This window comes from Lemur catta, chromosome 5, assembly GCF_020740605.2.
Source record: "Lemur catta isolate mLemCat1 chromosome 5, mLemCat1.pri, whole genome shotgun sequence".
Classification (NCBI taxonomy): domain Eukaryota; kingdom Metazoa; phylum Chordata; class Mammalia; order Primates; family Lemuridae; genus Lemur; species Lemur catta.
In genome coordinates this window covers 7,711,668-7,737,566 of record NC_059132.1, presented here as the reverse complement: position 1 = coordinate 7,737,566, position 25,899 = coordinate 7,711,668, and the positions used below count along the sequence as shown (strand labels likewise).

General features: G+C 47.2%; 1 protein-coding gene and 1 long non-coding RNA gene across 4 annotated transcripts; one reads left to right on the top strand and one right to left on the bottom strand.

Annotated features, from left to right (window-relative positions):
* Positions 1-723: 723 nt before the first annotated feature.
* LOC123638853 lies at positions 724-6,947 on the bottom strand. The gene is made up of 3 exons (XR_006735493.1): positions 6,911-6,947; positions 1,277-1,338; positions 724-771 (listed from the first exon to the last, which is right to left on the bottom strand). It is a non-coding gene; the product is annotated as an uncharacterized LOC123638853 (long non-coding RNA).
* Positions 6,948-12,222: 5,275 nt separating this feature from the next.
* Positions 12,223-25,529, top strand: GNPDA1 (glucosamine-6-phosphate deaminase 1). Of its 3 annotated transcripts, XM_045551087.1 has the most exons (8): positions 14,171-14,221; positions 15,128-15,257; positions 18,447-18,548; positions 20,151-20,333; positions 21,342-21,526; positions 22,644-22,818; positions 23,497-23,637; positions 23,739-25,529. In XM_045551087.1, exons 2-7 carry the CDS (start codon positions 15,134-15,136, stop codon positions 23,595-23,597), a joined length of 870 nt encoding a protein of 289 aa, XP_045407043.1. In that variant the 5' UTR covers positions 14,171-14,221; positions 15,128-15,133; the 3' UTR covers positions 23,598-23,637; positions 23,739-25,529. The 3 variants fall into 3 exon arrangements, with proteins under 3 accessions (XP_045407045.1, XP_045407043.1, XP_045407044.1); XM_045551089.1 differs by lacking the exon at positions 14,171-14,221 and adding an exon at positions 12,223-12,241 and having other exon boundaries at positions 23,497-25,529; XM_045551088.1 differs by lacking the exon at positions 14,171-14,221 and adding an exon at positions 14,459-14,793 and having other exon boundaries at positions 23,497-25,529.
* Positions 25,530-25,899: the final 370 nt, after the last annotated feature.

The following is a 25,899-nucleotide window of genomic DNA, read 5'->3' as shown; positions in this document are numbered from 1 at the left end:
GTCGGGGGTCCACAGTGGCCCGATTTCAAGCCGGCTTCTTTGTGCATTCATTTATGCATTCAGTAACTTATTGGCACCCATTATGTTGCAGGCACGAGATGTACCATGTTAAATGAGACAAAACGGAACTTGACATTTTCCTGGGAGTGAAGGGGCGATAAAAGTAAACAGGTAAACAAACAAATACATAAATATACCTTTGGATCATGTTAAGTGTGGTTAAGAAGAAAAAAGCGGGGAGCCCCATTCCTAGGATGGACCCTTGCGTCTGTCCTTGAAAGCTCCTCACTTCCAGCCAGCAGGGCACAAGAGATGACAGGGCGAGGAGGAGGCACTTGGCGTATTGGGCACTTCGGGTACAAATGGCAGAGACCAAACTTCAGCCCGCTTAGGGAAAAGGGGGCTCTAGGCAGGGCTGCAGCTGGGGCTCTGAGGCCCAAAAGTCGCCAGGGCTGGGTCACTGTCCCTTCTCTCTGCTTCCCTCTCTCCTTGCAGTGGCTTTCCCCACAAGATGGAAGGCGTGGCTGCTGACAGATCCTGTGAATTTTACTTTTCCCAGTCTTGGGAGACAGCCCGGCCTCCAGCATTCTCCAAGTCTAAGATGGAATCCTCAGGGGAAGACACTCAGTGGCGCAGGTCAGAGGTCTCCATCCCTGGACTAATCAGCCAAGGCCAGGGCTGGGATCGCAGAGTACAGGCAAGGAGGGTCCCTAGTTCCTGGTCAGCACCCTGTGGTTGGGGAAGGCTGGCGATCCCAGCAGGCAGAACACCCTGATGAAGAGAGAGCCCTCTGGATGTGTGTCCTCCACACCCTCACCTCATCCCACCCGCCCCGCTCCTGCTTTCTCACTTTTATCATCTCACTTCTGCTCCTGAGAGGCAACCTTGTGGCCTGTGTCCCAGCTCAGTCCCAGCTCTCAAGGTCATGCTCTGCTCTGGGGGCTTCTCTGCTCACCTCCCTTGTGTTGCCCTCATGTGGAGTCCCACCCACTCCATGTGTGACCCCAGGTCGCCACCAACACGGGCTGTTGTGTACAGCAGGTCTTACTGAAGGTCCAGGGGTGACAGATGGGGAACACCCCATAGCTCACAAGACCAACTTCTGCTCCACCCATAGAGTCATTTCTCACTGTCCCCTGTCCTTCAGTACTCAGACTAAGGCTGTTGCATTGGTTCCTCCTTGACCTCCCTCCAGAACTCCCAGCATGTCCCCCAAATTCCTGGGTACTTTCTAATGCAGCTTTCAGCCTCCACCAAACCAAGCTCCTGAGCCTACCTTGGCATATTCTAAAAATTCATTCAGGCGTTTTGCTAAACAAAAGAATCTTCATTCTGAACCTGAAAAGGACAGGAGAAGGTTTGGAACTATAGTTATTTGTTTAAATACAAATTCTTAAGGGTCCTATTTCCAACAACCATAGCAAGGACGGGAGGTGGGGGGCACCAGGTGGAGGGGTTCACACATAAACTCCAGTTTGGCCCCAGGATAAAGTGCTGCTCCCCTCGGTGCTGAGCTCTTGTAAGGTTGATTGGGAACTTATCCGTGGTATAGCTCACTGTGTAGCCTTTGGGGCTAGACGGGGGCTGCCTGCTCAGACCCCTTAGCCTTCCTTTGAGAGAGGGGTTCAAAAAGTGACACAGTAGCCCAACACCCTGACAGTCACACAGAGGAAGAATGAACAGCTCCCGGACTGTAGAGGACAGGACACCTCGGCAAGAGACACAGATCCCGTTCGTAGACGAGAAAGAGTCATGGAACGTGTTGGCTGTATTTTCCAGCGGAAGAAGTTCAAGTCCAGGCCTGCATTTCCACTGCCGGCCCTTTGTACTCAGTGCTGTGGGGATCCACAAACGCTAAGATTCTAACAGAGTTGCCTCCTCTAAATGTCCCTATTGGATCTGTAAAGATCTGGAGATGACAGTCGTCTGAGAAGCTGTGCTCTCACACGTTTCCAGCCGCCTAAAGCGATTTCTGTGAACAATCCACCTGGGCCGTCCTCGTGGCCGGGAACAGCCTGTGCAGGGTGGACGGGGCCCACGGAGCACACGTGCAGGGGTCCGGGAGCCCAGCTGGGGTCTTCCTGAGGGGATGAGAGGCGGGGTGGGGAAACCAGCTGCCCACTCCGCTCCCGTCCTCGTCTCTGCCGGAGATTTCATATGAAGAGAATTGCCAAGATCTTAGAAATCTGCTTTCTCCTTATTAATTCAGGTTTCCTGGAGCCCAGACCTACTAATGGACTCCTTCTGACTCTGTGGTTTAGCCTGAGCAAACTGTGGCTGTGTCTGAAAACGCATTTAGCTTTGAATCTAGGGCGAGGCTAGTGAGATCTCTTCCCCTTCTTACAAGAGGGAGGTAACAGGTACAATGGAGTAAGCACTGGGCCAGGAACCAGGTAACTCTGGGGCTCTGGTCTTAACTCCCATGAGGTCTGACCTGCAGCCGGTCGCCTGCATCATAGGGCCTCAGATTCCTCATCTGTTAAATGCAAGGTTTGCCTGGGGCAGTTTTCTAAGATCTCAGTCACTCATATCCACCCTTATACCTTTTGTCACACCTGTGTGTCATCCGTACTATTATATACTTAACATTGTTGTGAGAATTGAATTAGCTTTTTTATTTTTATTTATCATTTTTGAGACAGGGTCTTACTCTGTTGCCCGGGCTAGAGTGCAGTGGGGTCATGATAGCTCACAGCAACCTCAAACTCCTAGCCTCAGCCTCCTGGGTAGCTGAACTACAGACATGCACCGCCACACCCAGCTAAGTTTTCTTTCTTTTCTTTCCTTTTTTTTTTGTAGAGACAGAGTCTCATTATGTTGCTCAGGCTGGTCTTGAACTCCTGACCTCAAGAAATCCTCCCACCTCAGCCTCCCAAAGTGCTAGGATTCTAGGCCTGAGCCACCACCCCCGGCCCTGAATTAACTTTTCAACTTGGCTTCATGCTAAGCAATATATCCAAGAAATCACACATTTATTGTGCTAGTTGTATTTCTACTACTATGCACTAAGACAAAAACTTATTTTTAACCATATTCATCTGCATAACCCCTGAAACCATCCTGAGTAGCATATACACATAGGTATCACCCTTTGGGAAACACTGGAGTAGAGGATCACTTTGGCTCCCAAATGTCTTTCCCTCTACTGCGAAACTGTAATAATCCCAAAAAGGAAAAACAATTTCCAAAAGAAAAAACATGTAAAATTCCTGAGCCAACAACTAGCATGACGCTTGGAACAAAATGGTTGTGTTTTGACAGCTTTCTCTCTCTTAGAATGAAAGTTATAGGACCTAGCTCTGACTTCCGTTTTCTGAGTCTGTAGAGTCTACTGGGCCCTGCTCACTGATCTTTCCTTGGAAGCACCACAGAGTTACACATGGCCTACTGCCAACCCAGGGCACAAGTCCCAAACCAGCCCAGGCCTGCATGCTGCGGCCCAGTGGGAAAGGGTTGATCCCCTACCCCCACCCCAGTGGCCAAGGGTCGAGCCCTTGCATCCTGAGCTGGCAATGGCAATGGTGAGGTTAGAGCAAGCCTTTAGTGGGTGGTGGCCTCATCTGGTTCCCTTCACCCCCCACTGCTTCCTGGAACTATTTGGATGACACTATCCAAAAGACCCATGGGGATCCTTGGCCGAAAACGCTCTTCCCTGGGAAGAAATTGGCAAGTGAGAGAGGAGAATTGGGCTCCTCAGCAGGGAGAGGGAGAACAGAAGGTATTTCCCTGGTGAAAGTTGTCTCTGATACCTGCACAACAAAATAGAAACTGAACAAATCACCAGTCGAATCATTAAGATTGATCTTTTGCTGCCTCAGGGATTCCCAAATCTGGCTGGTCATCAGGATCAAATGCATCATTTGAAGCATTTTTAAAAATAAAATTAAATGTACCCCTATGCTAGTGCTCAGCAATTACACTCCTTGGTATGTACTCATCAGAAATGAAAACATATTTACAGCAGCTTATTCATAATCACCAAAAACATCCCTCAAAGGCCCATATAGGGGAAGAGAGAAATTGAGGCATAGCCAGAGTGGAATGCTACTCAGCAGTGACAAGGAATGTGCTATTGACATGATGTATGCAACAACGTGGTGAGTCCCCAAAACATATGAGAAGCAAAAGAAACTAGACACACAAAAAATACATATTGTTTGATTCCATTGATACCACAGTTAAGAACAGGCCAAACTAATCTATGGTGACAGAAATCAGAATAGTGGTTGTCTATGCAGGATGGGGGTTGGCAGGAAGGGGAAATGTTCTGGAACCATGAAAGTGTTCTCTATCTTGACTGGGGTGTTGGATATACAAGTACATACATCTTCCAAAACTTACCCAGTTAGACTCTGAAGATCTGTGTATTTCACTGTACATAATTTCATCTCAATTTAAAAAACAAACTAAAAAATACATTCTCTGCCCCCACCTACTGAATTCCTGCTGAATCAGAATCCCTAGAAGAAAAACCTGCAAAATTATATTTTAAAAACCTCCCCAGGTGATTCTGATACACAGGCAGGTTTGAGAGGCTTTGGCTCCTATGAAAGCTTGGCTGACACACAGGTAACCAGACCTGCGGAAGTTATATGGCTGCTACTGGGAAGAAAGACCATAAAAACAGCTACTGCCTACGGAGCATGTACTATCCTCTCAAATTCTCCCAATAAGCCAGCAAGCAGGTAGTATTGTCTTCATTTTACGGATAAAGAAGCTGAGGGCAAGACACTTGCCCAAGTCACCCAGCTGATAAACTGATAAATAGCAAAACTACTTAGCCCAGCTGTTCCTTACTACAAATCTCATTCTTTCCATCATTCATTCATTTATTCACTCAACACTCAAAACCAAGTAAGTATCGCGTGCCTTCCCGATTGCCAGGCACTATGCCGGGTGTTACGCCACACCAACCTCCCCGAGAAGACGGTGGTGAGGAGTGGCTGAGCTAGACAAAGTCCGTAAATCAGCCCGGTAGACTTGGAGAGGGAAAGGGATCCCAGACCTCTTTTGATTTTAGTTATGTGGGTAGTTTTGGGGAAAGGTAGGAGGTTTATGGTTATATAAGCATGACTACAGAAAACCTCCCTATTGCTTACTTTGGGAAGTTTCCAGAAGCTAACACCAATAGCAGGTCATGTTAAAAATGGGTTAAAATCATTATCAGATTATGAATAATTCACCAGGCACCCCCTGTTACCCATTATATTTTGTTCTACATAATTGCTTCCTGGAAGTCTGCTCCCAGCGCAGGGAATAGGGAGTACCCATGAAATTGAATATTTCTGCTTTTGACAAGTAAATTTAAACAAAATTGTGAATTTGTTTCAGTCCACTGCTGCCAGTCCCCTTTGAGTTGATAAGCCTGGTTCTTTACCCTAGTAAAATAACTGAGCAAAAAAAAAAAAAGAAAGAAAAAAAGAAAAAGAAAATGGTCTAGCTTCTTTGAAAGGGAAATCAGCCCCAGATCCTATTCATACCAGGCAGCGTCCTAGGGACTCTTAAGTATTTTGGAAGACTCAGGGTGGGCTGGGGGCTGGAGGAGGGATGTCCGAGGGGGAATCAGAATCAAAACACAAAATGTACTCTGGATGGTATGATATAAGAAAGGCGGGCCAGGCACAGTGGCTCACGCCTGTAATCCTAGCACTCTGGGAGGCCGAAGAGGGAAGATTGCTTGAGGTCAGGAGTTCAAGACCAGCCAGAACAAAAGCAAGACCCTATTTCTACTAAAAATAGAAAATTAGCCAGGCCTCATGGTGCATGCCTGTAGTCTCAGCTACTCGGGAGGCTGAGGCAGGAGGATTGCTTGAGCCCAGGAGTTTGAGGTTGCTGTGAGCTAGGCTGATGCTGTGGCACTCTAGCCCAGGTGACAGAGTGAGACTCATCTCAAAAAAAAAAAAAAAAAAGAATTATTTCTGGCAGAAGCCTTATGCTTACACCCTCCCAGCTTAGCAACCCAGGGGCAGGGACTCTTTCTCTTCGGCATCGGCTATGTCATGCCCATCCTGAATCAATCATGTGTCCAGGAAATTGAAGTCTAATGTTTGGCCCGTGAGTCCCATGCCCACATCTGTGGCCAGATCAGAAGAAGGGGGACAGATGTACAGGGGTAGGTGGTGGGATGCACATGCTGGGCAACCAGAATTAATGGCTGCCAAAGACCTTAATTCAAAGGAGAAGCTCCAGTGTTAGAAACATCAGGCACCGTGGTAGACAGGTAGAAGGATATTTTGGGACAGGAGGGACCTTCAATCGACCCCACAGCTCACTCTGTCTGGGTCTGGAGCCAGCCCTGCTCTGGACAGTCTCCTGGGATAGCAGAGGATACCTAGCCCTGGAGACCCAGCGGGCACTTTCCAAACTCTAGGGCAACACGCACCACCACAGCAACCTGGCCCAGGCCAGACCTGCCACTTAACCTCACCACCGCCTGAGTCATTTCATTCTGCGTGCAATTTTACCTTTGCCAAGCTAGTGGAGCAGAGTCTTTTTTAGAAAATGAAGAAATAACTTCAGTAATTGAAATAGTTTCTTTACTCTCAGTGGGTTCCACAGTTTCAGAAGGACTCTTAAGGGGCTTCAAAACACTTCTCAAATAAGGTTAAACCAGATATTAGAGCCAGCGTGCATGCTAAAAAGAGGAAATGAACTGAATCCTCGGTTGTCAGAGCTGGAGGAGCGCATGGAGACCACCAGTTCCCGAACTTGTTTTACAGAACAAGAAACTGAGGACCTGCCTGGCCCTGCAGATCTAAATCTGGCCCTCCCAGCCCAGCCCCCGTCCTCCCTGACCAGGCCTCTTCTCGTCTGCACTCTTCCTCTGGAGCACAAACTCAGATAAAAAATACAGCTCCGGATACCTAGTAAGGGCACAAAAATGAGATGCTGAATGAATGCAAAGACTTACCCGTTTTAATTTTCTCTTTGGGCATGGCAGGGACGCAATCTACGCCTTGGGAGGGTTTCTTGCTGAAATCAGCACCGCCTGTGCCATAATCTAGCTGTGAGTCACAGGCAGCACAGGAAGCATCTTAATGACATTGCTCGGAGAGGGAGAAGAGGAGAGCACTTGAGGGCAGGAACAGAAAGAGAAGTAGACATTTTTGGAAGTGGGATAAAGAACTGAAATCAATGGACTCATGAGTACTGACAATGTGTAACGTTCTGTGGGCAGCACAAAGACATTTCAGACACAATCCTCTCTTGCGCATTTATAATCTAGTTACCCAGGAAAGGAGACATTCTGCTGGGACGTGTTTTGGAGTTCTTTTTTTTAATTCTTTTGTGTGTGTGTGGTGATTTTTTTTTTCCATAAAATGTAAGAGCTCTTTATGTAAGGGCTTAGTTCTTGTCTGTCTTATAGGTTGCAAATATTTCTCTTCAGCTTTCATTTGTCCTTCGACTTGTTTTTTGCTTCTGAAGTGTCTAATTTGCATATGTGATCATATCTGTCAATCTTCTCTTTGGTGTTGCCTAAGCTTTGGTGTCATGATTCAATATCCTTTTCTTTTTTCTTTTCTTTGTTTTTCAATAGCCGTTCTTCCCAGAAGAGCACAATATCCTTTTCTACTTCAACTTTCTTTATATGAATTTTCTTCCAGTACTTTTGAACACTTAAATGTTTAAACTAACTGAAATTTTTGGTGTAAAATGTGAAGTAGGAATCCAAGGGTTTTTTTTTTTTTTTGGTATCATTTTTTCCCCCTAATGGCTAATCGGTTATCATAATAACACTTATTGATCAGTAATTCTTCTTACCCCTCAGTAATGTTTTATTGAGGTGCAGACTGTGAAAATATGTAATTAATTTTTGTTTTCTTAAAATGTATGCATAGGGCCAGGTGCAGGGGCTCACACTTGTAATCTCAGCACTGTGGGAGGCTGAAGCAGCAGGATCACTTGAGCCCAGGAGTTTGAGACCAGCCTGAACAACATAGTGAGACTCCATCTCCAGAAAAAATAAACAAATTAGATGGGTGTGGTGGTACACACCTATTGTCACAACTACTTTGGAGTCTGAGGCAGGAGGACAGCTTGAGCCCAGGAGTTTGAGGTTATAGTGAGCTATGATTGAGCCACTGCACTCCAGCCTGGGCAATAGAGTGAGACCCTGTCTCAAATAAATAAATTAATTAATTAAAATGTGTTAGGAAAGGCATAACTATAGTGACAATAAAAAGTTCAGTGACTGCCAAAGAGTTCAGAGGGTCGAAAAGGGAAAGCACAGGGGATTTTTTGGGGCAGTGAAACTATTTTATATGATCCTGTAATTGTGGATACATAATGCTATGCTTTTGTTAAAACCCATAGAATTTTGCAGCACAAGGAATGAATCTTTATGTAAATAAATTTTTAAAAAATCATTTAGGGCCGGGCGCGGTGGCTCACGCCTGTAATCCTAGCACTCTGGGAGGCCGAGGCAGGTAGATCGCTCGAGGTCAGGAGTTCGAGACCAGCCTGAGTAAGAGCGAGACCCCGTCTCTACTAAAAAATAGAAAGAAATTATCTGGCCAACTAAAATATACATAGAAAAAATTAGCCGGGCACGGTGGCACATGCCTGTAGTCCCAGCTACTCGGGAGGCTGAGGCAGTAGGATAGCCTAAGTCCAGGAGTTTGAGGTTGCTGTGAGCTAGGCTGACACCATGGCACTCACTCTAGCCCGGGCGACAAAGTGAGACTCTGTCTCAAAAAAAAAAAAAAAAAAAAATCATTTAGTAGCTTGACGGAGCCCAAGATGAAATAAATGCAGAATGTGACAAAACAATATAACTGCATTAAAATCTATGAAACAACTTCACTGAAGGGTGTAGGGGAGAAAAGGCATTGACTTAAGTAATTTTGGAAATGAGTGGAGTCTGTAAGACTAAAGGCAAAAGAAATTGTACATAAGCACTGTACCCTACTTGATAAAGTTGTTTCACATGGGGGTGCAGGTTAACAATTCTGATACTGCTATCCATGCGCACTGAAACTGAACAATGAAGTAAACAGATGGCAGATGGTGGGAGGAAATGTGGTATATCCATACAATGGAATATTATTTAGCCTTGACAAGGAAGGAAATACTGTCACACTCTACAACATGGACGAACCTTGAGGGCATTATGTTAAGTAAAATAATCCAGTCACAAAAAGATAACCATTCTATGATTCCACTTATATGATGTACCTAGAGTAATCAAACTCGTGGAGAGAAAGAAAGTAGTATGGTGGTTTTCCAGAGGGTAGGGCAAGAAGAAAATGAGAAGTTGTTTAATGGATACAGAGTTGCAGTTTTGCAAGATGAAAGAGTTCTGGAGATTGGTCAAACAACAATGTGAATATACGTAACACTACTGAACTATAGACTTATGATTAAGATGGTAACTTTACGTTATATGAGTGTTTTTCTTTTCCTTTTATTTATTTTTTAACCACAATTAAAAAGAAAAAGAAACAAGGAATAAGTAATTCTGTCTTTGCCTTCTCACCTTCTCCCTTTTATAACCCCTAAGAAGCCAATTTTTGGTAGTTTCAAATCTGGCTTTTGTTTTTGTTTTTGAGATGGAATCTCAATTTGTCACCCATGCTGGAGTGCAGTGGTGGGATCATAGCTCACTGCACCCTCAAACTCCTGGGCTCAAGTGATCCTCCCACCTCAGCCTCCTGAGTAGCTGGGACTACAGGCGTGTACCACCACACCCAGCTAATTTCTTTTTATTTTTTATAGAGATGAGGGTCTTACTATGTTACCCAGGCTGGTCTTGAACTCATGGCTCAGGGGATCCTCCCACCTTCACCTCCCAAAGTGCTGGGATTACAGGCATCTGCTGCCAAACTGGGCCCAATCTGGGATTTTGAAATGAAAGAGAGACAATTGAGAAATTGCATTATTTGCAATTGAGGTATTTGCATTAAAAAGGAGGCTGTGAATGGTCTCGGGCCGCCCACCCCCTCACAGAATGGTTGTTGGTTAGTGTCTTCCATGCCTGCCCACCCTCAATCCAGCCATGGCCAGGGCCATGGAGTCTCAATTGGTTAGCTCCTAGGGCCAGCTCCACACAAACCTTACGGACAGGATTTTTTGGCATGGGGGCAGGGTGTTTGCCCAAAGCAAGGGCATATTACAGGCTATGAAAATATCCAACCAAACAAGAGTTGCAGAGCGTTCCATTGTGTGAATGAACTCACAATTCTTTTAACTCGCCAACTTTAATTCCAAGACAAGAGGATAGGAGGATTGGTGTGGGTAGCAGTTTAAACACAGGTGTGGAGCAGAAGGATGACCAGGAGAGAGGAGGTTAGGGCTAGGGAGCATTTCAGTGTGGTTGGAGAATAGGCTGTGAGGAGGATAGGAGGAAATAATGGGTAATCATGGCTGGCCATGAATGCCAAGCCATGCTAATATTTCCTTTAATACTCACAATAGCCACGTGAGGTCCATATTACTTAATTTCTCCTCAATTCCCATATTCCAGATAAGAAAACTGAGACCTGGAGATAAGTCATTTGGTTTGAGTTACTCACTCAAGAACCAGAGAGGCCGGGTGCGGTGGCTCACGCCTCTAACCCTAGCACTCTGGGAGGCCGAGCCGGGAGGATCGCTCGAGGTCAGGAGTTTGAGACCAGCCTGAGCAACAGCGAGACCCCGTCTCTACTAAAAATAGAAAGAAATTAGCTGAACAACTAAAAATATATATAGAAAAAATTAGCTGGGCATGGTGGTGCATGCCTGTAGTCCCAGCTACTCAGGAGGCCGAGGCAGGAGGATTGCTTGAGCCCAGGTGTTTGAGGTGAGCTAGGCTGACGCCACGACACTCTAGCCCAGGCGACACAGTAAGACTCTGTCTCAAAAGAAAAAAAAAAAAAAAAGGACCAGAGATTAGCCAGACCAGAGTTCAAACCAGATCCTTCTGATTTGTTCCCAGGCTGTCTGACTGCAGAGCCTGCAGGTTTTACAGAGACCCTGCAATGGTTCCCTGCAGAAGGGGTGACTCAGGGGAAACCGGCTTAATTAAAGTCACATGAAGTCACTCTCCTCCTGGGAAGATCTGGATGCAGATGCTGTGGACCAGGCCCAGCGTTATCTGATGAGCCTGAGATTAGGGTGGGAACTTCCTTGTGAAACATGTAATCCTCATGCTGAGATGAGATTTCTGACTGAATTTAAAAACAAACAAACAAAAACTATTACCAACACTGAGGCCAAACAACAAGTCCCCCAAACTTTAAAGGTATCAGCTCTACCACTCTGATTGCATCAGGGTTTCCACAGCTGAAGCCCCCCCTATCAAGCGAGTCTGGAGCTGCTGCTGGGCCCAAGGGGCGGGGTGAGCCCCCGGGGCTGTCCCCAGTGAGCAGAGTCACGAGAACTGCAGAATGTGACCTCCCAGCTAATTGAGGAAGGCCCTGTCACCCTGGCATGAAGCCAGGGATCCTTTGGCCTTTTGCTGGTAGAGGAGACCTCAGCTGATTCGGGTCTCTCCCCTGCTCCTAGAGCTGACCATAGTCCAGAATGTCCCAGACTGTGAGGTCATACACTACAAGTCTCTGTACTTGTTTTAACAACTGCTAATCAATTTATTGAAACAGTTGACTTAAGCATTTGCAGTGGTGACTTCAACCTCAACTCCTGGCTCAGTACTGATGGAAGTAAATCTGCTTAACAATCTCAGAAGGACTGTGCAAGTCAATGAGTCGCTTGCGGATTCTCATCTGGAAGCGGTCCCAAGTTTTAGAACCTTCAGTACAGGACTTTTTCTTGTAGTGATTCTCAAAGTCTTGACAGGCATCTGAACGGGTCCTTTCCCTTTGAGGTTCTTTTCCTTTATGCCTCTGATCAAGTCAGCACACACCTTCTCCAGGGACTTCACCTGGCAGCTGGTTAGGGTAATTCTAATTTGGCGAATCACCACCTGTGGCTCCACGGGTTTTTTTTTTTTTTTTTTTTTTTTTTTTTTCCCCCCAGTATCTTTAAAAGCCACAGCTGTGGCACAGCTTCCTGACCGACTCCTTCCTCTCTAAGAGTGAGTAGTGGCGAGTCAGGAGCAGAAGCGGGCAGGACAGGGCCCCGCTGTACCTGCAACCGTGTCTTTCTCTATCTTTTTTTTTTCTTTTTCTTTTACTTATCCCAAACTGTTCTAGCCGTGTCTTTCTCAAAAAGAGGAGTCTCTGTCCTTCTTTGAGCCCCAGTTTCTGCAAGGTTTTTGGATGGTCGGCACCAGAGAAAGAAAGAAAGACGAGCAGAGTTGAAAGGGGTAAGCAACGAGCCTTCATTGGGGCACTCCCGGGCGAGGTTCACGGGTCCTGAGAGAGGGGCCCGAGAAGTCACGCCACCCAGAAGTTTTGAATGGGCTTATATATGTTTTTAGGGCTGGGGGATGAGAGTTTTAGGGTGGGTATTGAGAACTAGGAGGGGCTGGTGGTATGTATGGATTTCAGGAACCGAGACCCTTATCAGGGTAACCATCCAGGTGTGGCTATTCTTTAACTTAGCTGGGCCCTGCAGGTCTCGTGGGCTTCTTTTTCTCATTAGGGAAGGGAGGGGTGCCTGCCACCAGCCTTACAGTTTCTGCATCTATAAAACGGCAATAATCATAGCTGCCTATTTAGAGAGAAACCAAGGGCATCAAGGCTCTTGGCAAAGGCCTGTGCAGTGGAAGGTGTTACTGATAACCAGTCAAGTCCTTCCTCCCAGCCTCAGCATGGAAAATTCCCAAATGTTCCCAGAAGTCTGGTATGCTTGAATGTTGACTCAAAAGAAGAAGATGAACCTCTTTCCTTACATATAAGGCATCCAAAATCTGCAGTCATACTGTCAGGTTTTAGTCTGAAATGTAGGTTCTTGGCATGCTCATGGCCGAAGGATGACCAGACTCACCAAAGTTAGGCGAGCACAAAAAAGAAGTTTATTGAGGAAAGATGGGATTATGGGGCAGGAGCAAGGTATAGGTTCCAGAGCATGACACATACACCACAGGTGATGACTAGGCCCATTGTTGCTGCAAAGGGAGAGCCATAGGGAGGGTGCAAAGAGGGTTATGGTCTGGGTCTTGTTTTATAGTGCCCAGATTGGGATCTCCCTAGTGGCTCAGACATGCCCATGGAACCGCTTTGGTTAGACAGTTCGGAGTGGCATTGCTATGCATGTGGTTTGCTCTAGATCAATTTTGGGACTCTAGGGTGCTGCTTGTCCTGGGGGCTAGCGAGTCCTCTGCATTCTTTTGCAGCTAGAGTGCTAAGTTCTGATTGGCAGATTCCTAGGGTATTCCCTCCTCCCCAGATATGGCTGTGGCTGGGGAGGGTGCGGCAAGACCAAGGTGGGGGCCATAGCACCCACCTTCATCCCTAGGAGACCTGGAATCCCTCAATGTCTACCTAACAATACCAGTTGAGAGGCAACTAGGCTAGTGGTAAAAAGCGTGACTTTTGGACTTGGACAGATCTCTCTGAATTGAAGTTTTAATGAAAGCCACCTGTGCTCTGGCTAAGTTAATTGCTCTCTCCAAGCCTCAGCTTTCCCACCTGTAAAGAAATAATGGCAAACTTACCTCAGGGGGTTTCATAAGGATTACGTGAAATAATACGGGTCAGATACCTGACTCTTGGTGTAGATATATTGGATGTATAATGTGTTCCCATTTCTGTAAAACAATAGTATATGCATATTCATAGGAAACAATTTAGAATATTCTCTAAACTGTAAGCAATATCTTGGTGTAGCAGTTGGGGAAAACAGGGACCTGCCTTTTTCCCTAGCAAAGTTTCTGCTGCAAAGTTTGATCTTTAAAAAAAGGACATTAAAAATGCAACTATATTTAAAACAACAAGTTGTAATATAGAGGTAAATAAATACCATCTAAACAAATAAATGAAGAAGGCGAAGGCAGAGCCGGGTGCAACTCTGGGACCCTCGCCCTGGAATCCCGCCCCGCCCGGCCCAGGGCTGCACTCCTGGGACTGAGCCGGCGGCCCGGCCTCCCTCCTGCGCGAGACCCACCCCGCCGGCCGCGGGGGAGCGTTTTCCGGGGTCTCTGGCAGGCCTGCACCCCCCAGGCCGAGATGAGGCGGTGGGCGGCCCGAGACCCGGCGCCCGGCGGAGCGGGTCCCGGCCACCGCGGCCCTGCTGAGTCAGCCCGGCGGGCGGCGCGCGCCACCGCGTGACCCGCGCGCACGTGACCCGCGCGGGGCCGGGCCGCCAGCGCCGTCGCTGCCGCAGCAGCCGCGGGAGGCGTCGCGTAAGTGGGGAGCGGGCCGGGGGACCCTCCTCGCGGGCGGGGCGGCGCCGCCCGAGTCCTCCGGCACCCCGGGGCCGGGCCCTGGGCGAGCCGCTCTCGCCCCTCTCCGGGGCGGGCCGGGAGGGGCGAGGGACCGCAATCGGGGTGGGGGGACACGGTACCCCACCGACGGCCGCGCGGGCCCCTCCGCCTGGGCCTTCCCGCTCCGGCTGACCGCAGTGCTGGGGGAGCAAACGTCCTCCTTCCGGAGCGGTTGCCTTGACCCCGATGTGCTTTCGGGGAAACTGAGGACCCTAAGGCAAGGCAGGCTGGTGGGTGCACTCCGCCCCTAGAACTGACGGGGCGCACACCTCCCGGCCGAAGCCTGTATCGCCCCGCCTGTTCCAGTGGCCCAGGACGATCCCGTGACCCCGCTACTTGGGGAAGAGTCTCGGGGGTAGAGCGTCCAGCCCGGGGGCAGGAAGGGGTGTGGGACAGCTGATGATGATACGGTGACAGCCAACGTGTTGACTGTTAACTATGTGGTTTACATGCATGCTCTCATTTAATACCCCCATCGTGAAATCTGTGAGGTAGGTACTATTGTCCTCATTTTTACGTAGGCGGAAAGGGGTTGGGGAACTTGGGTCCCCTGGCCGGGTCCTGCAGTTGCTGGTTAGAGGAGCGCAGATTAGAACCCAGGTGCATCTCGCAGTAGCGCCTCCTGCTGGCCGGTGCGTGGTGGAGGCGGCCGGCCTGGCCTGTTGCTCTGTGCACTGAAAGGGCCTTTTCCTGGCTCCAACAGCTTGGGAACGAAGGGGATTGTTGCTGGATGAGAAGGGCGTCCCCCACCCCCTCAGCCACTTCCATCCCCATCTCTGCCCCTTGCAATTGATTCCTTTTGTCATGCCCTCTCCCCCATTGCAGGACAAGATGAAGCTCATCATCCTGGACCACTATTCTCAGGCCAGCGAGTGGGCGGCCAAATACATCAGGAACCGCATCATCCAGTTTAACCCGGGGCCAGACAAGTACTTCACCCTGGGGCTCCCCACTGGTGCGTTGTTGGAGGTTTTTAAGGGGCCAGGTACCGGGACTCACTCAGCCAGAGGGCTCTGAGGTCCTGCTGCTACGAGAGAACACACCTCCACTGCCCCTTTCTTGCACAAAACAGAACTCAGCTTCCTCTGTCGGTTGGTTTAGTTGCTGCCTGCTCCTGCTGAATCCTGGAGCAGGAGGGATCTTGGTTAGGGAGGAAGAACTTGATTTTCAGGTTACATCCTAAGTCAGCCCTGCCAACCAGGGCTCCTTAACAGAATTAAGTCCTGATGCCTCAAGGCATCCATTTTACATGATGAATTAATTCCCCTTCTGTGCATCTATAAGGTACTAGCTAAGTGCTATCCTTGGGAGAATTGAGAAGATAGTTGCTCAAATAATTTTCTGTAAGGCTTAATTAAATACCGGCCCGAAGTGAGAAAGTTTCAGTTTCTTTGGAAAAGGTCAAAATGTTGCCTTTTCAGGAAGATATTTTGACTCCAGTTCCTCAAGGCAAATGTCTTATTTCTTTCAGAAATGGGTGCATTTGCCCAAATGGCCATACCTGACCCATCCACTAGAGTGGGGGGGGGGTCATCAAATTTTTTCTTTAAATGACCAAATAGTAAATATTTTAGGCTTCACTGGCCATATGATCTCCATTGCAACGACTTAACTCTGCCGTTGTAGTGTGAAAGCAGCTCAGACAATATATAAATGAATGAGTGTGGCCATATGCCAATCAAACTGTTTATAGACACTGAATTTGCATTTATATAATTTTCACGTGTTACAAAATATTCTTCTTTGACTTTGAAAAATGATTTAAAAATGTAAAAACAATTCTTAACTCATGAACTGTGCAAAAACAGGCAGCAGGTTAGATTTGGCCTGTGGGCTGAAGTTTGCACTGGAGGTTTATAGCAGTGTCATCTACCCGTACCTGTGAAACCAGTCTCAGGCCCTTGGGTGCTGTGCTCACATCCTAACTGTGGCACCACCCCAGCCTCTGCATGGGTCAGACTCTGGGCTTTGCTGAAAACCCTCCCTAGTTCCTATCACTGCAGAATCAGATCCAAGCTCTTCAGAGTAGCGTTCAAGGCTCTCCAAGACCTGGCCTCTCCCTGCCTGTCTCGCTTGAACCAGCATAGCCTTTCCATATGGGTTCCTTGGAACATTCCTTCTGTTAGATGCAGCACCAGTCAGGCTTCTGGGTGGAAACCACACAAACCAACTCCAGGTAAATTAAGCAGAAAAGGAGTTTATTGGCTAGATATTGGGGGAGCTCACAGAGTGGATGGGAAGGCTAGGGGTCTGGGAAATGCCAGGAGTGGGGAAGCTGTGTGGCTCAGGCATGGCTAAGGCCTTGTCACAGGGACTGATTATTTTGGGTGGGGTGAGGGGAGCTGCCACTGTCACTCATTCAGCAGATATTTATTGACTCTCCTCTGTATGCAAAGCTATTCTAGGCTCTGGGGATACAGTAATGAACAAAAAGGATAAACAAGTTAATTAGCAAAATACAGAGTATGTCAGATGGTGATAAGGAAGGAGAAAAGTGAAGCAGGAAGGAAGACTAGGCTAGGGAATGTCTAGGTGCAGGGGTGGGATTGCAGTGTTGGATATGGTGGCAGGGAAGGGTTCTTTGAGAAAGTAGAATTTGAGGAGAGGCCTGAAGGGGTGACAGTTAGCCATGCAGATACTTGAAGAGCATCTGAGGGAAAAGCATGTGCAAAGGCCCTGAGGTAGAAGTGCCTGGAGCAGGGTAAAGATCGGGGAGAGGTAGCCAGGGGCCAGGTTATGTGGAGCCTTAGTAAGGACTGGTTATTACTGAGGGTGAAATGAGATGCCATTGATGGGTTTTTTAAAAAAGGAGTAACGCAATCTGATTTGGATGGAAGTTTTCTCCTTCCATCTTTTTGTTTTGAAAATAGCAAATATTCAGAAAAGTTGAAAAAACAGTGCAGTATCAGTCACCTAAATTCCCCAACTCAACATTTTGCCATATTTGCATTTATCTTTCTCTGGCTTATGTTTCATGTTCTCCGTCAACACATGTCTTTTTCTGACCCACATGAAATTAAGTTCTGTATATCCTGACACTGTACCTCTAAATCCTTCAGCATGTATCTCCTGAGATTAAGAATATTCTCTTACATAGTTATGATACCATTATCATGCCTAAGAAAATGAAAAATCATCCTATATCATCTAATATACAAATTACGTTCAAAATTTTTTCCTAATTGTCCACATTTATCTGGTTTTCTTTTCTTTTCTTTTTTTTTTTTTTTTGAGTCTTGCTCTGTCACCCAGGCTAGAGTGTAGTGGCATCGTCATAGCTCACTGCAATCTGAAACTATGGGCTCAAGCAATTCTGCCTCAGCTTCCCTAGTAGCTGGGACTACAAGTGCACACCAGGATGCCTGGCTAATTTTTCTATTTTTAGTAGAGAACAGGGGTCTTGGTCTTGCTCAGGCTGGTCTCGAACTCCTGACCACAAGCATTCTTTCCACCACCTCAGCCTTCCAGAGCGTTAGGATTACAGGTGTGAGCCACTTCACTTGGCTGCGTATTTATCTTTTATAGTTTTTTTTAATTAATCAGTGTCCAGTCAGGGTTCATGCATCTTTACTCTTTTAATATACAGTGTCCTCCTGCCTTTTATTATGTGTGTGTTTTATGACATGGATTTTTTAATGAGACTCAGGAGTTCACTGCTCCTCGAGGAAGTCTTGCCTGTGGTTCCCCATCACAGCTGACATTCCTGCTTTGTGTCCCTACTCCTGGACAGTGAGCTCTAGGGTAGCTGCCGTGTCTTGCTCCTCTGCATCCTTATCTCATGGCCCTGTGCCTCGCACGTGGTAGTTGTTCAGGGAGTATCACGTCAATAATTAAGTCTGATGTTCACTCAGGTGCTAACCGGAGTGATTTCAATCACCAGTGTGCTAGGCACTGGGGAGTCAGCAGTCAGTAAGACAGACACAGCCCTGCCCTCCTGCAGCTTGCAATCTAGGGGGGAAGAAGCATTAAACAAGCAGCTAAGGGATGGATGGCAGTTAGGATTGGAGCGTTGGGTAGGACTTCAGATCTGCCTTGTTTCCTGCAGATCTGACAGGTCTTGCAGAGCAGCCCTGATTCAGTGCCACCGGGGCGTGCGGGGGCCTAGGGGCTGACGCGGCGTTCATGGCTGTGGCCTCTCTTGCAGGGAGCACCCCACTTGGCTGCTATAAGAAGCTGATTGAATACTATACGAATGGGGACCTGTCCTTTAAATATGTGAAGACCTTCAACATGGACGAGTATGTGGGTGAGTCTTACCTGACTGCAGGGGAGTCATGCTTCTCTCACTGGCCCAGGCCTGGAGAGGAATGGTGATATCTAGAGGAGCCAGTAACGCCTGGCGATGGGCTCAGTTATCAGTACCCGTCTCTCTCGGGCCTCAGTTCACTCAGCTGTAAAATGGGGCAAGTAAAGCTGCCCTCATAGGTTGTAAGCATTAAATGATATCATAATACATATGGAAATTTCTTATGCATAACACTTAATAAATATTAGAGTATATTTTTCCCCTCTGCCAGCTCCCCAACTCCATGCCATTTCTTCCTGGAACAAATGATTGCAGAGGGGATCCTGGCTGGGGTGTGTCCCCAGGATCTGTGTCTGGACTCTCTCTCCAGGGTGTGTCCTCCAGTTCCCGTTTCGGCACTCGGAGGGGAGCTGAGACTGGTGTTCTTTCTGGTGCTGAAAAGCTGTCACCTCCCCTCCCCACAGTCATTTTGTAATGGCTTCCCTTTAAGCACTTTTTTAAAAAAATTGTGGTATAAAATACACATAATGTGAAATTTACCATCTTAACCACTTCTATATGTAGAGTTCAGTAGTGTTTAGTGCCTTCATGTTGTTGTGCAACCAATTTCCAGAACACTTTTCATATTGTAAAACTGAGACTCTCTACCCACTAAACAACAACTTCCTGTTTGCCCCGTTCCCCAGCCCCGGAAACCACCATTTCGCTTTCTGTTTCTATGAGTTTGACGACTCATATAAGTAGAATCATAAAGTTGTCGTCTTTTGTGACTGGCTTCTTTCACTTGGCAAAATGTTCTCAGGGTTCACCCATGTTGTAGCATGTGTTAGAATCTCCCTCCTTTTTAAGCCTGATGTTACATATTCTAATGTTCTTTTTTTTTTTTTTTTTTGAGCTATATCTTTTTAAAAATTTTTATTCTCATAGGATTTGGGGTACGAGTTGAATTCCGTGACATGTATATATTGTGTAGTGGTGGCGTCTGGGCTTCTGGTGCACCCATCACGCTAGTATCCATTGTACCCGTTGGTAACTTTTCATTCCTCAACTTTAAATATTCTTAACGTTTAACATTAAACATATATTTTCTTTAAACATTCTTTTCCTTCCTGGCTAAAAAAAAAAAAAAAGAAAAAGAAAAACATTTTGGGAAGCCCTGAGGTAATTCTCTCCAACCACCTGGTGCTCAAGTTGGGATTCAGGCTGACCAGGGTATAGCTGGGGGAGGTGGTGGCGGGGGACGGGTGTGCTTGCGCTTTCCCAGATGGGCCAGTCCTGCCCCAGTGGCCCAGAGTATCCCCAGCCTCTGGTCATTCCCTTATGAAAAGGAGATGAGAATGAGAGAATTTCCCAGACCTCTGGTGTGTAACTCCTCCAGCCCAGCCCTGTGGTCACAGATGGTGGCGGTGGGTGGGTAGACACTTACGGACACCAGCTCAGCCTGTCCGAGTGGCTGCAGGTCAGAGGGCTGGTGTCCAAGGCTCCCTGATGGGCTATGCAGTCCCTGAAGTCTCTGGAGGTCAGGGTGGTGTCCCCGCGTCCTCCTTTGGAGGAGGGCTCTGGCTCAGCCTGGGTGTGACTGAGTGTCCCATGTCCCCACAGGCCTTCCTCGAGAACACCCAGAGAGTTACCACTCCTTCATGTGGAACAACTTCTTCAAGCACATTGACATCCACCCAGAAAACACCCACATTCTGGATGGGAACGCGGCTGACCTACAGGCTGAATGCGACGCCTTTGAAGAGAAGATCAAGGCTGCAGGCGGGATCGAGCTGTTTGTTGGAGGTGAGTTTGGGAAGGAGGACAAGACGCCATTCCTGTCTCCAAACAGCTTCCTCTGTCGGCTAGTGACAGTAGGGCCACTTACCGCTATGTGGAGATAGGGAAGGCATGGAGAGAGTGGGAGCCCGAGGTCCCTGCCCTGGCTCTGCTACTCAGGAGCTGGGTTATCTTGGAGATTGCCTGTTCCTACATCTGATGCTTTGTAAACTGAGAGGTTTGGTTTTGGACTCTGAGAATATCTGTACTCCCCAGTCTTAAGATTTTATGCGTCAGTCATGGAACTTACCAAACATTTAAAGTCACAGATGCATGTAGTTCCAGAAGGTTCCACACAACCTCTGCATGCTATACAGATAGCCAGTTAAACCCCAGAGAAGATATGTGATTCACTCAAAGTCAGCTGGCTGGGAGCAGTGGTGAGAAAGCGCGAACCTCAGGTGTCTGCCTCCCAGATCTGTGCTGGTTCCTACTCCGGGCTGCCCTTTTATGTGTCCATCTCTGGCCACCTCTGGAGTCACACACAGGGGTGGAAAGCTGGGCTGCCTTGTACTGCTCTAGATTTAACTCTGTACCTCAAAGTGGGGAAGAAGAGAGCAGGAGCTCTCATGTTCTGAGATTTTATAAACTTGGCAGCCCCTGTCTGGGTCCTGTGTGTGTTTTATTTGCTGCAACTCTATCCCAGCAGTAGGACCCCCAGACTACAGGCAGGAGAGACAGCAGTTACACTTTCCTGACAATCTGGGGAGACAGGAACTATTTGGAGTGCTCCTTACTTAGCTTTCTGAGGGTGATAGCAAGGCAACAGTGTCTATGTGTGACTCAGAAGTGGCTGGGAGTGGGGCAGGTCACATGCTTCCTTAAGGCATACCTGCCCAGGGATGCAATGGGAAAAGAGATACAGTTCTCAAGGATTTTTTTTTTTCAGACCCTAGTTAGGGAAGGAGAGATTGCACATCCTTGAAATCTTGGATCCCCAGCCCTCACCGCACTGCCCTGGCTCTCTCCCCGTAGGGATCGGCCCCGATGGACACATAGCCTTCAACGAGCCGGGCTCCAGTCTGGTGTCCCGGACCCGTGTGAAGACCCTGGCCATGGACACCATCCTGGCCAACGCTAGGTTCTTCGATGGAAAGCTCGCCAACGTGCCCACCATGGCCCTGACGGTGGGCGTGGGCACCGTCATGGACGCTAGAGAGGTAAGGCGCAAGGGGCCCACCAGCCTTGGGGTAGGTGGACTTGTCTTTTTGTTGTTAATTTTAACTATAAAGGTACCACCTGAATACATTCTTATTAAGATGAAGACATTATAAATAAAGCTAAAATCCCAGCTGACCCTGTCACCGTTCATCTTTCCTCTCCAGAGGTAACCATTGTTCCCAGTGTGAGGTGAATCCTTTGAGCACTTTTCCGATGCCTTTGACCAATGGCCGGGGCTGCAGCTCCCTGCTCTCTGCTCGTGTGCCCCTGTGTGCTGCTCCCGGCCGAGAGCCGCCCAGTACCGCTAATGTCGCAGTATGAGTTTGTGCCTGTCCGGGTACTGAGAGAGGGACTTGTTCCTTGTTGGTGGAGGTCATTGTTTGGAGGATGCCAAGGATGTTTGTGGTTACAACACTATGCTCAGAGATTAATTAATACAGTGAAGTGTGATTAAAATATAAAGTGTCTCAAACTGAATTTAGTGAGGTTTTTCCCTTAAAAAATTTGCTATCATTTGAACCCAGCCTAGAGCTGAGTTCTTCAGGATCCCTTATGTTCTTGATATTTTTTAACTGTTAAGTGAAGTCTGTGCCTTCTCTATAAACAAAAAGCATCAGCCCCCAAGTCAAGCTAGTAGGTTCACCCTGAACTGAAAGTGACCAGGTTAAGGGGCAGCCCTTCTGGCATTGAGCCTTAGGGGCCCCACAGATAATTCCCACCATTGCTTTCAAAGCCCCACTGTGGGTGGTACAGATTGGGACCCCTCTTTCACAGACTGAAAAGTCACCCAGCTGTTGGGATGAGAGGCATGGGCCTTTGCATGGCACATCTGATCACAGGGTACCTTCGCAGTCATCATCAGAGATGCCTGGAAGCCCTGTCATGTGGTCAGGAGCATGGACTGTGGGGTCACAAATAACCCTGGGCAAGTTACTGAAGCCCCTGGAGCCCCATTTCCTTATGTGACCCGGGATGACGACACTGCCTGCCTCAGGTTATTTGGGTGGATGAAGCACAAGCAGCACTGAGCCTGGAGTACGTTGCATAGCAACCACTTACAGCCGCTGGGGCGCTGGGCTTCTCCCCTCCATCACGGGCTTGTTTTCCCATCCCCAGGTGATGATCCTCATCACGGGTGCTCACAAGGCGTTTGCTCTGTACAAGGCTATCGAGGAGGGAGTGAACCACATGTGGACCGTGTCTGCCTTCCAGCAGCATCCCCGCACCGTGTTTGTGTGCGACGAGGATGCCACCTTGGAGCTGAAAGTGAAGACTGTCAAGTATTTCAAAGGTGAGGGAGGGGTGGCTCTGGGAGGAGGTTGCTCAATCTCGGGGTGTGCCAGGAGTGAGGAGAGGATCTAGCTTTCATCCTCTGGCCATTTTTATTGACAATAAAAAATGATCTGAATAAAAAATCACAGTACACAGCCATTTCTCTTCCACCTATAACTGCAAGGGTCCGTTTTTGGAGATCTGTTTGCTCTGAGGAGGAAAGAAAAATGCAAAGTTGTAGTCCAGGGCTACGTGGTGATGTCCTTGCAGTGATCCTGAGCTTCAGGTTTTCTCTTTCCAGTCTCAATCAGGCCTTTGCCCCCTGGGCGAAGCGCTGAACTAGTTATCATGAGGATCTTTTCTTCCACTTTAAAAGGATACTTACTGCTTTAAGCAGACTTAGGTGAAGATCCTCCTTTACTAAGCAGGTAAATTAGGAATTTGTTCTCTGCTGAAAAGATTAACCTTTAAATAGCCAACTCCCATAGTGATTGAATTTACAAAAGTTCCATGAACTCTAGCACTCAGAATAACATTCTTTTCCTTACCCTTAGGGTGTTTATCATTTGAGGATCACACCGGAAAGAGAGAAGTGTTGGTTCTAGGATAAAATTTGAGAGCTCCTGGATGCTATTGTTGATAACGGTGGAACTCTTGCCTCTACTTGCATTAACTTTTTGTTTTTAATTTTTTGTAGGTTTAATGCTTGTTCATAACAAGTTGGTGGACCCCTTGTACAGTATCAAAGAGAAAGAAATTGAGAAAAGCCAGTCTTCTAAGAAACCATACAGCGATTAGCCTGTGCCGGGACCTAGTATCAAGTACCTCATAAGGACAGGCAGGTCTTTCTGGAAATTGTTTTTAGAACAGAATTGTATTTCTTTAATCCAGTGTGGTTATGTCAGATAAGTGGATGAACCTATTGTTTTTGGCTTTCAGGCTAGGAGCCTAGTCATGAAGTTTAGCTACAGGAAGAATGATTATAACTTAATCAGAAGAAAAAAAAAATCCCTGAAAAATGTATGGCATCATTTTGATGTCTGCCAGACCCAGGTTAGTTTTAACTTTTTCTTCTGCCTCAGTTATTGTTCACGTGTACAACACACTCCCGTCAGAACTTCCTATCCTTACCTGCACTGATTCTCAAGTGGGAGGGAATTAGGGGTTTGTGTGTATTGAACACAACCTCTTTGGAGAAAGTCTCAGCAGCTCCTTTTTTCCAGACCTGCCCCTATTTGAGAATCATTGTTTCAGATTAAGGCACAAACTGGGTATCTAAGCACAAGGAAGCAGTCTCTCTGGTCAGTGACAAGTGCCGTGGAAGACAGCTGTCCTTGCAGCTGCCCTTCCATGAACTGGGAGGACTCCTTGGGGAGCGATTTGGGTGGGTAGGGCCAAAGAGGTGGCTTTTGCTGATAAGAGTCTCAAGGGTCCCAGTCACGTCAAACTTCCCTCCTTTGGGGACCCTCCGGCACCAAGAGGAATAAGGCGGAAGCCCTTTTCCCACCAGAGCCCTGTGTTTTTGTCAGAGGTCTCGCTGTGGCTCCTCTCTGACATACTCATTAGTTAAGTAGGAGGCCCACTGGGGCAGTAGACACTGCCACGACTTCAGTGTTGTGTTCAGCCAGAGTGATGTGAGTTTAGTTGCAACACATGAGTGTCATGCTCTCCTGCCTCCCTAAGAGCTGAGTGCCAGGACAACATACCAAATGCTTCTAATACTGTTTCCCCACTTAAAACACTCTGCTCTTCTAGCCCTCTTGGGTTCATGTGGTGTGGTTACCATTTCTCCTTCACCCCTGGCGCCCATGATGGTCTATTGCTTGGCCTTCTTTTTATTCTTAAGCCTTGGTGGAGTAGATGCTGCTGCCTCCTCCCTGTTTTGGTGCCTGTTTGAAGCTACTGCTGCCTCCAATTCTGGGAAAGATCTTCCAGAGCCTGGCTTAGGTCTCTCTTTAAGTGTTGTGTTTGGTACCAGTGTTTCATCTTTAGCTTTTATATGTAATTATGCTGGCAATCTGTTTTAAGCTAATGGATCAGTGGACTTGTTTACAATGTGATATTTTCTATTAAATCCAATATTTTCAAATAAAATGGGTCATTTGTGGCTTTCAACCCCTAAATTTCAGGTTTTCTGGGCTGGATAATTCTATAGAACTAGTTGGTCAGCGCAAAGCCTCGGCATGAATTGCAGGGAAGGTCACAAAGCACAGCAACTGCCTGTTAATCTCTTCTACAATTGTCAGGGTGAAAGATAATCAAAAGATTTTGTGGGCTGGTCTGATGGTAGTAGGTTATCAGAACTTACTAATATCAGTGTCACTGAAGTTGGTATTCAACCCCCCACTGCTAAATTTGACTGGCTTAAAAAAAATAAAAAATAAAGATTTTATGAAAATGAAGCACCTATGTGAAAAAGGGCAGGAGTGAACAGATGAGCAATAAATTGTCATGCTCTGGCTATTCTTGAGATCCAAACAAGGATATAGCTGTTAAAAAGAATAAGATTTGTGATGAGGGACATAAAAACTGCAAGGTATAGAAAAATACATCTAGGTTTTGTTTTTGTTAAAGTCAATGTAATGGACTATCTTGGGTCAATATAACTAACTAAGGAGTTACAAGTAGAAGTTGGAAGAAGGGTTTAATTTTTAAAATAATTTTGGGATATAATTTACCTGCTGATAAAATGTATTTTTAAATAAAGTCCAGGGATTTTTATCAAGTTTATGGAGTTGTGCAATTCCTTACCACAATTCCTTGCCGTTTCTGTCATTCTCAAAAGCTCCCTACTTCAAACTCTAGCCCCAGGCGACCACTGATCTGCTTTGTGTCTGTAGATTTACCTTTTTGGACATTTCATATAAATGGAATCATAAGGCATGACTTGGTGAGCCTGGAACCTTGAAAAGATCTGATCTCTTCCAGGTCTGTTTGCCTGGGGGCCCGAGGGCAGTGTCCGGCTATAACCAGTGCCCATGCAGATCAAGTGGGATGTACACCCCTGGGCTAACTTGGGCCTCTAATACTACTCAGGGCTCCTTGGGGAGGTGCTAATTGTGTTTAGGGTCAGGGATCATAGTAGGTCTGGAATATCTTG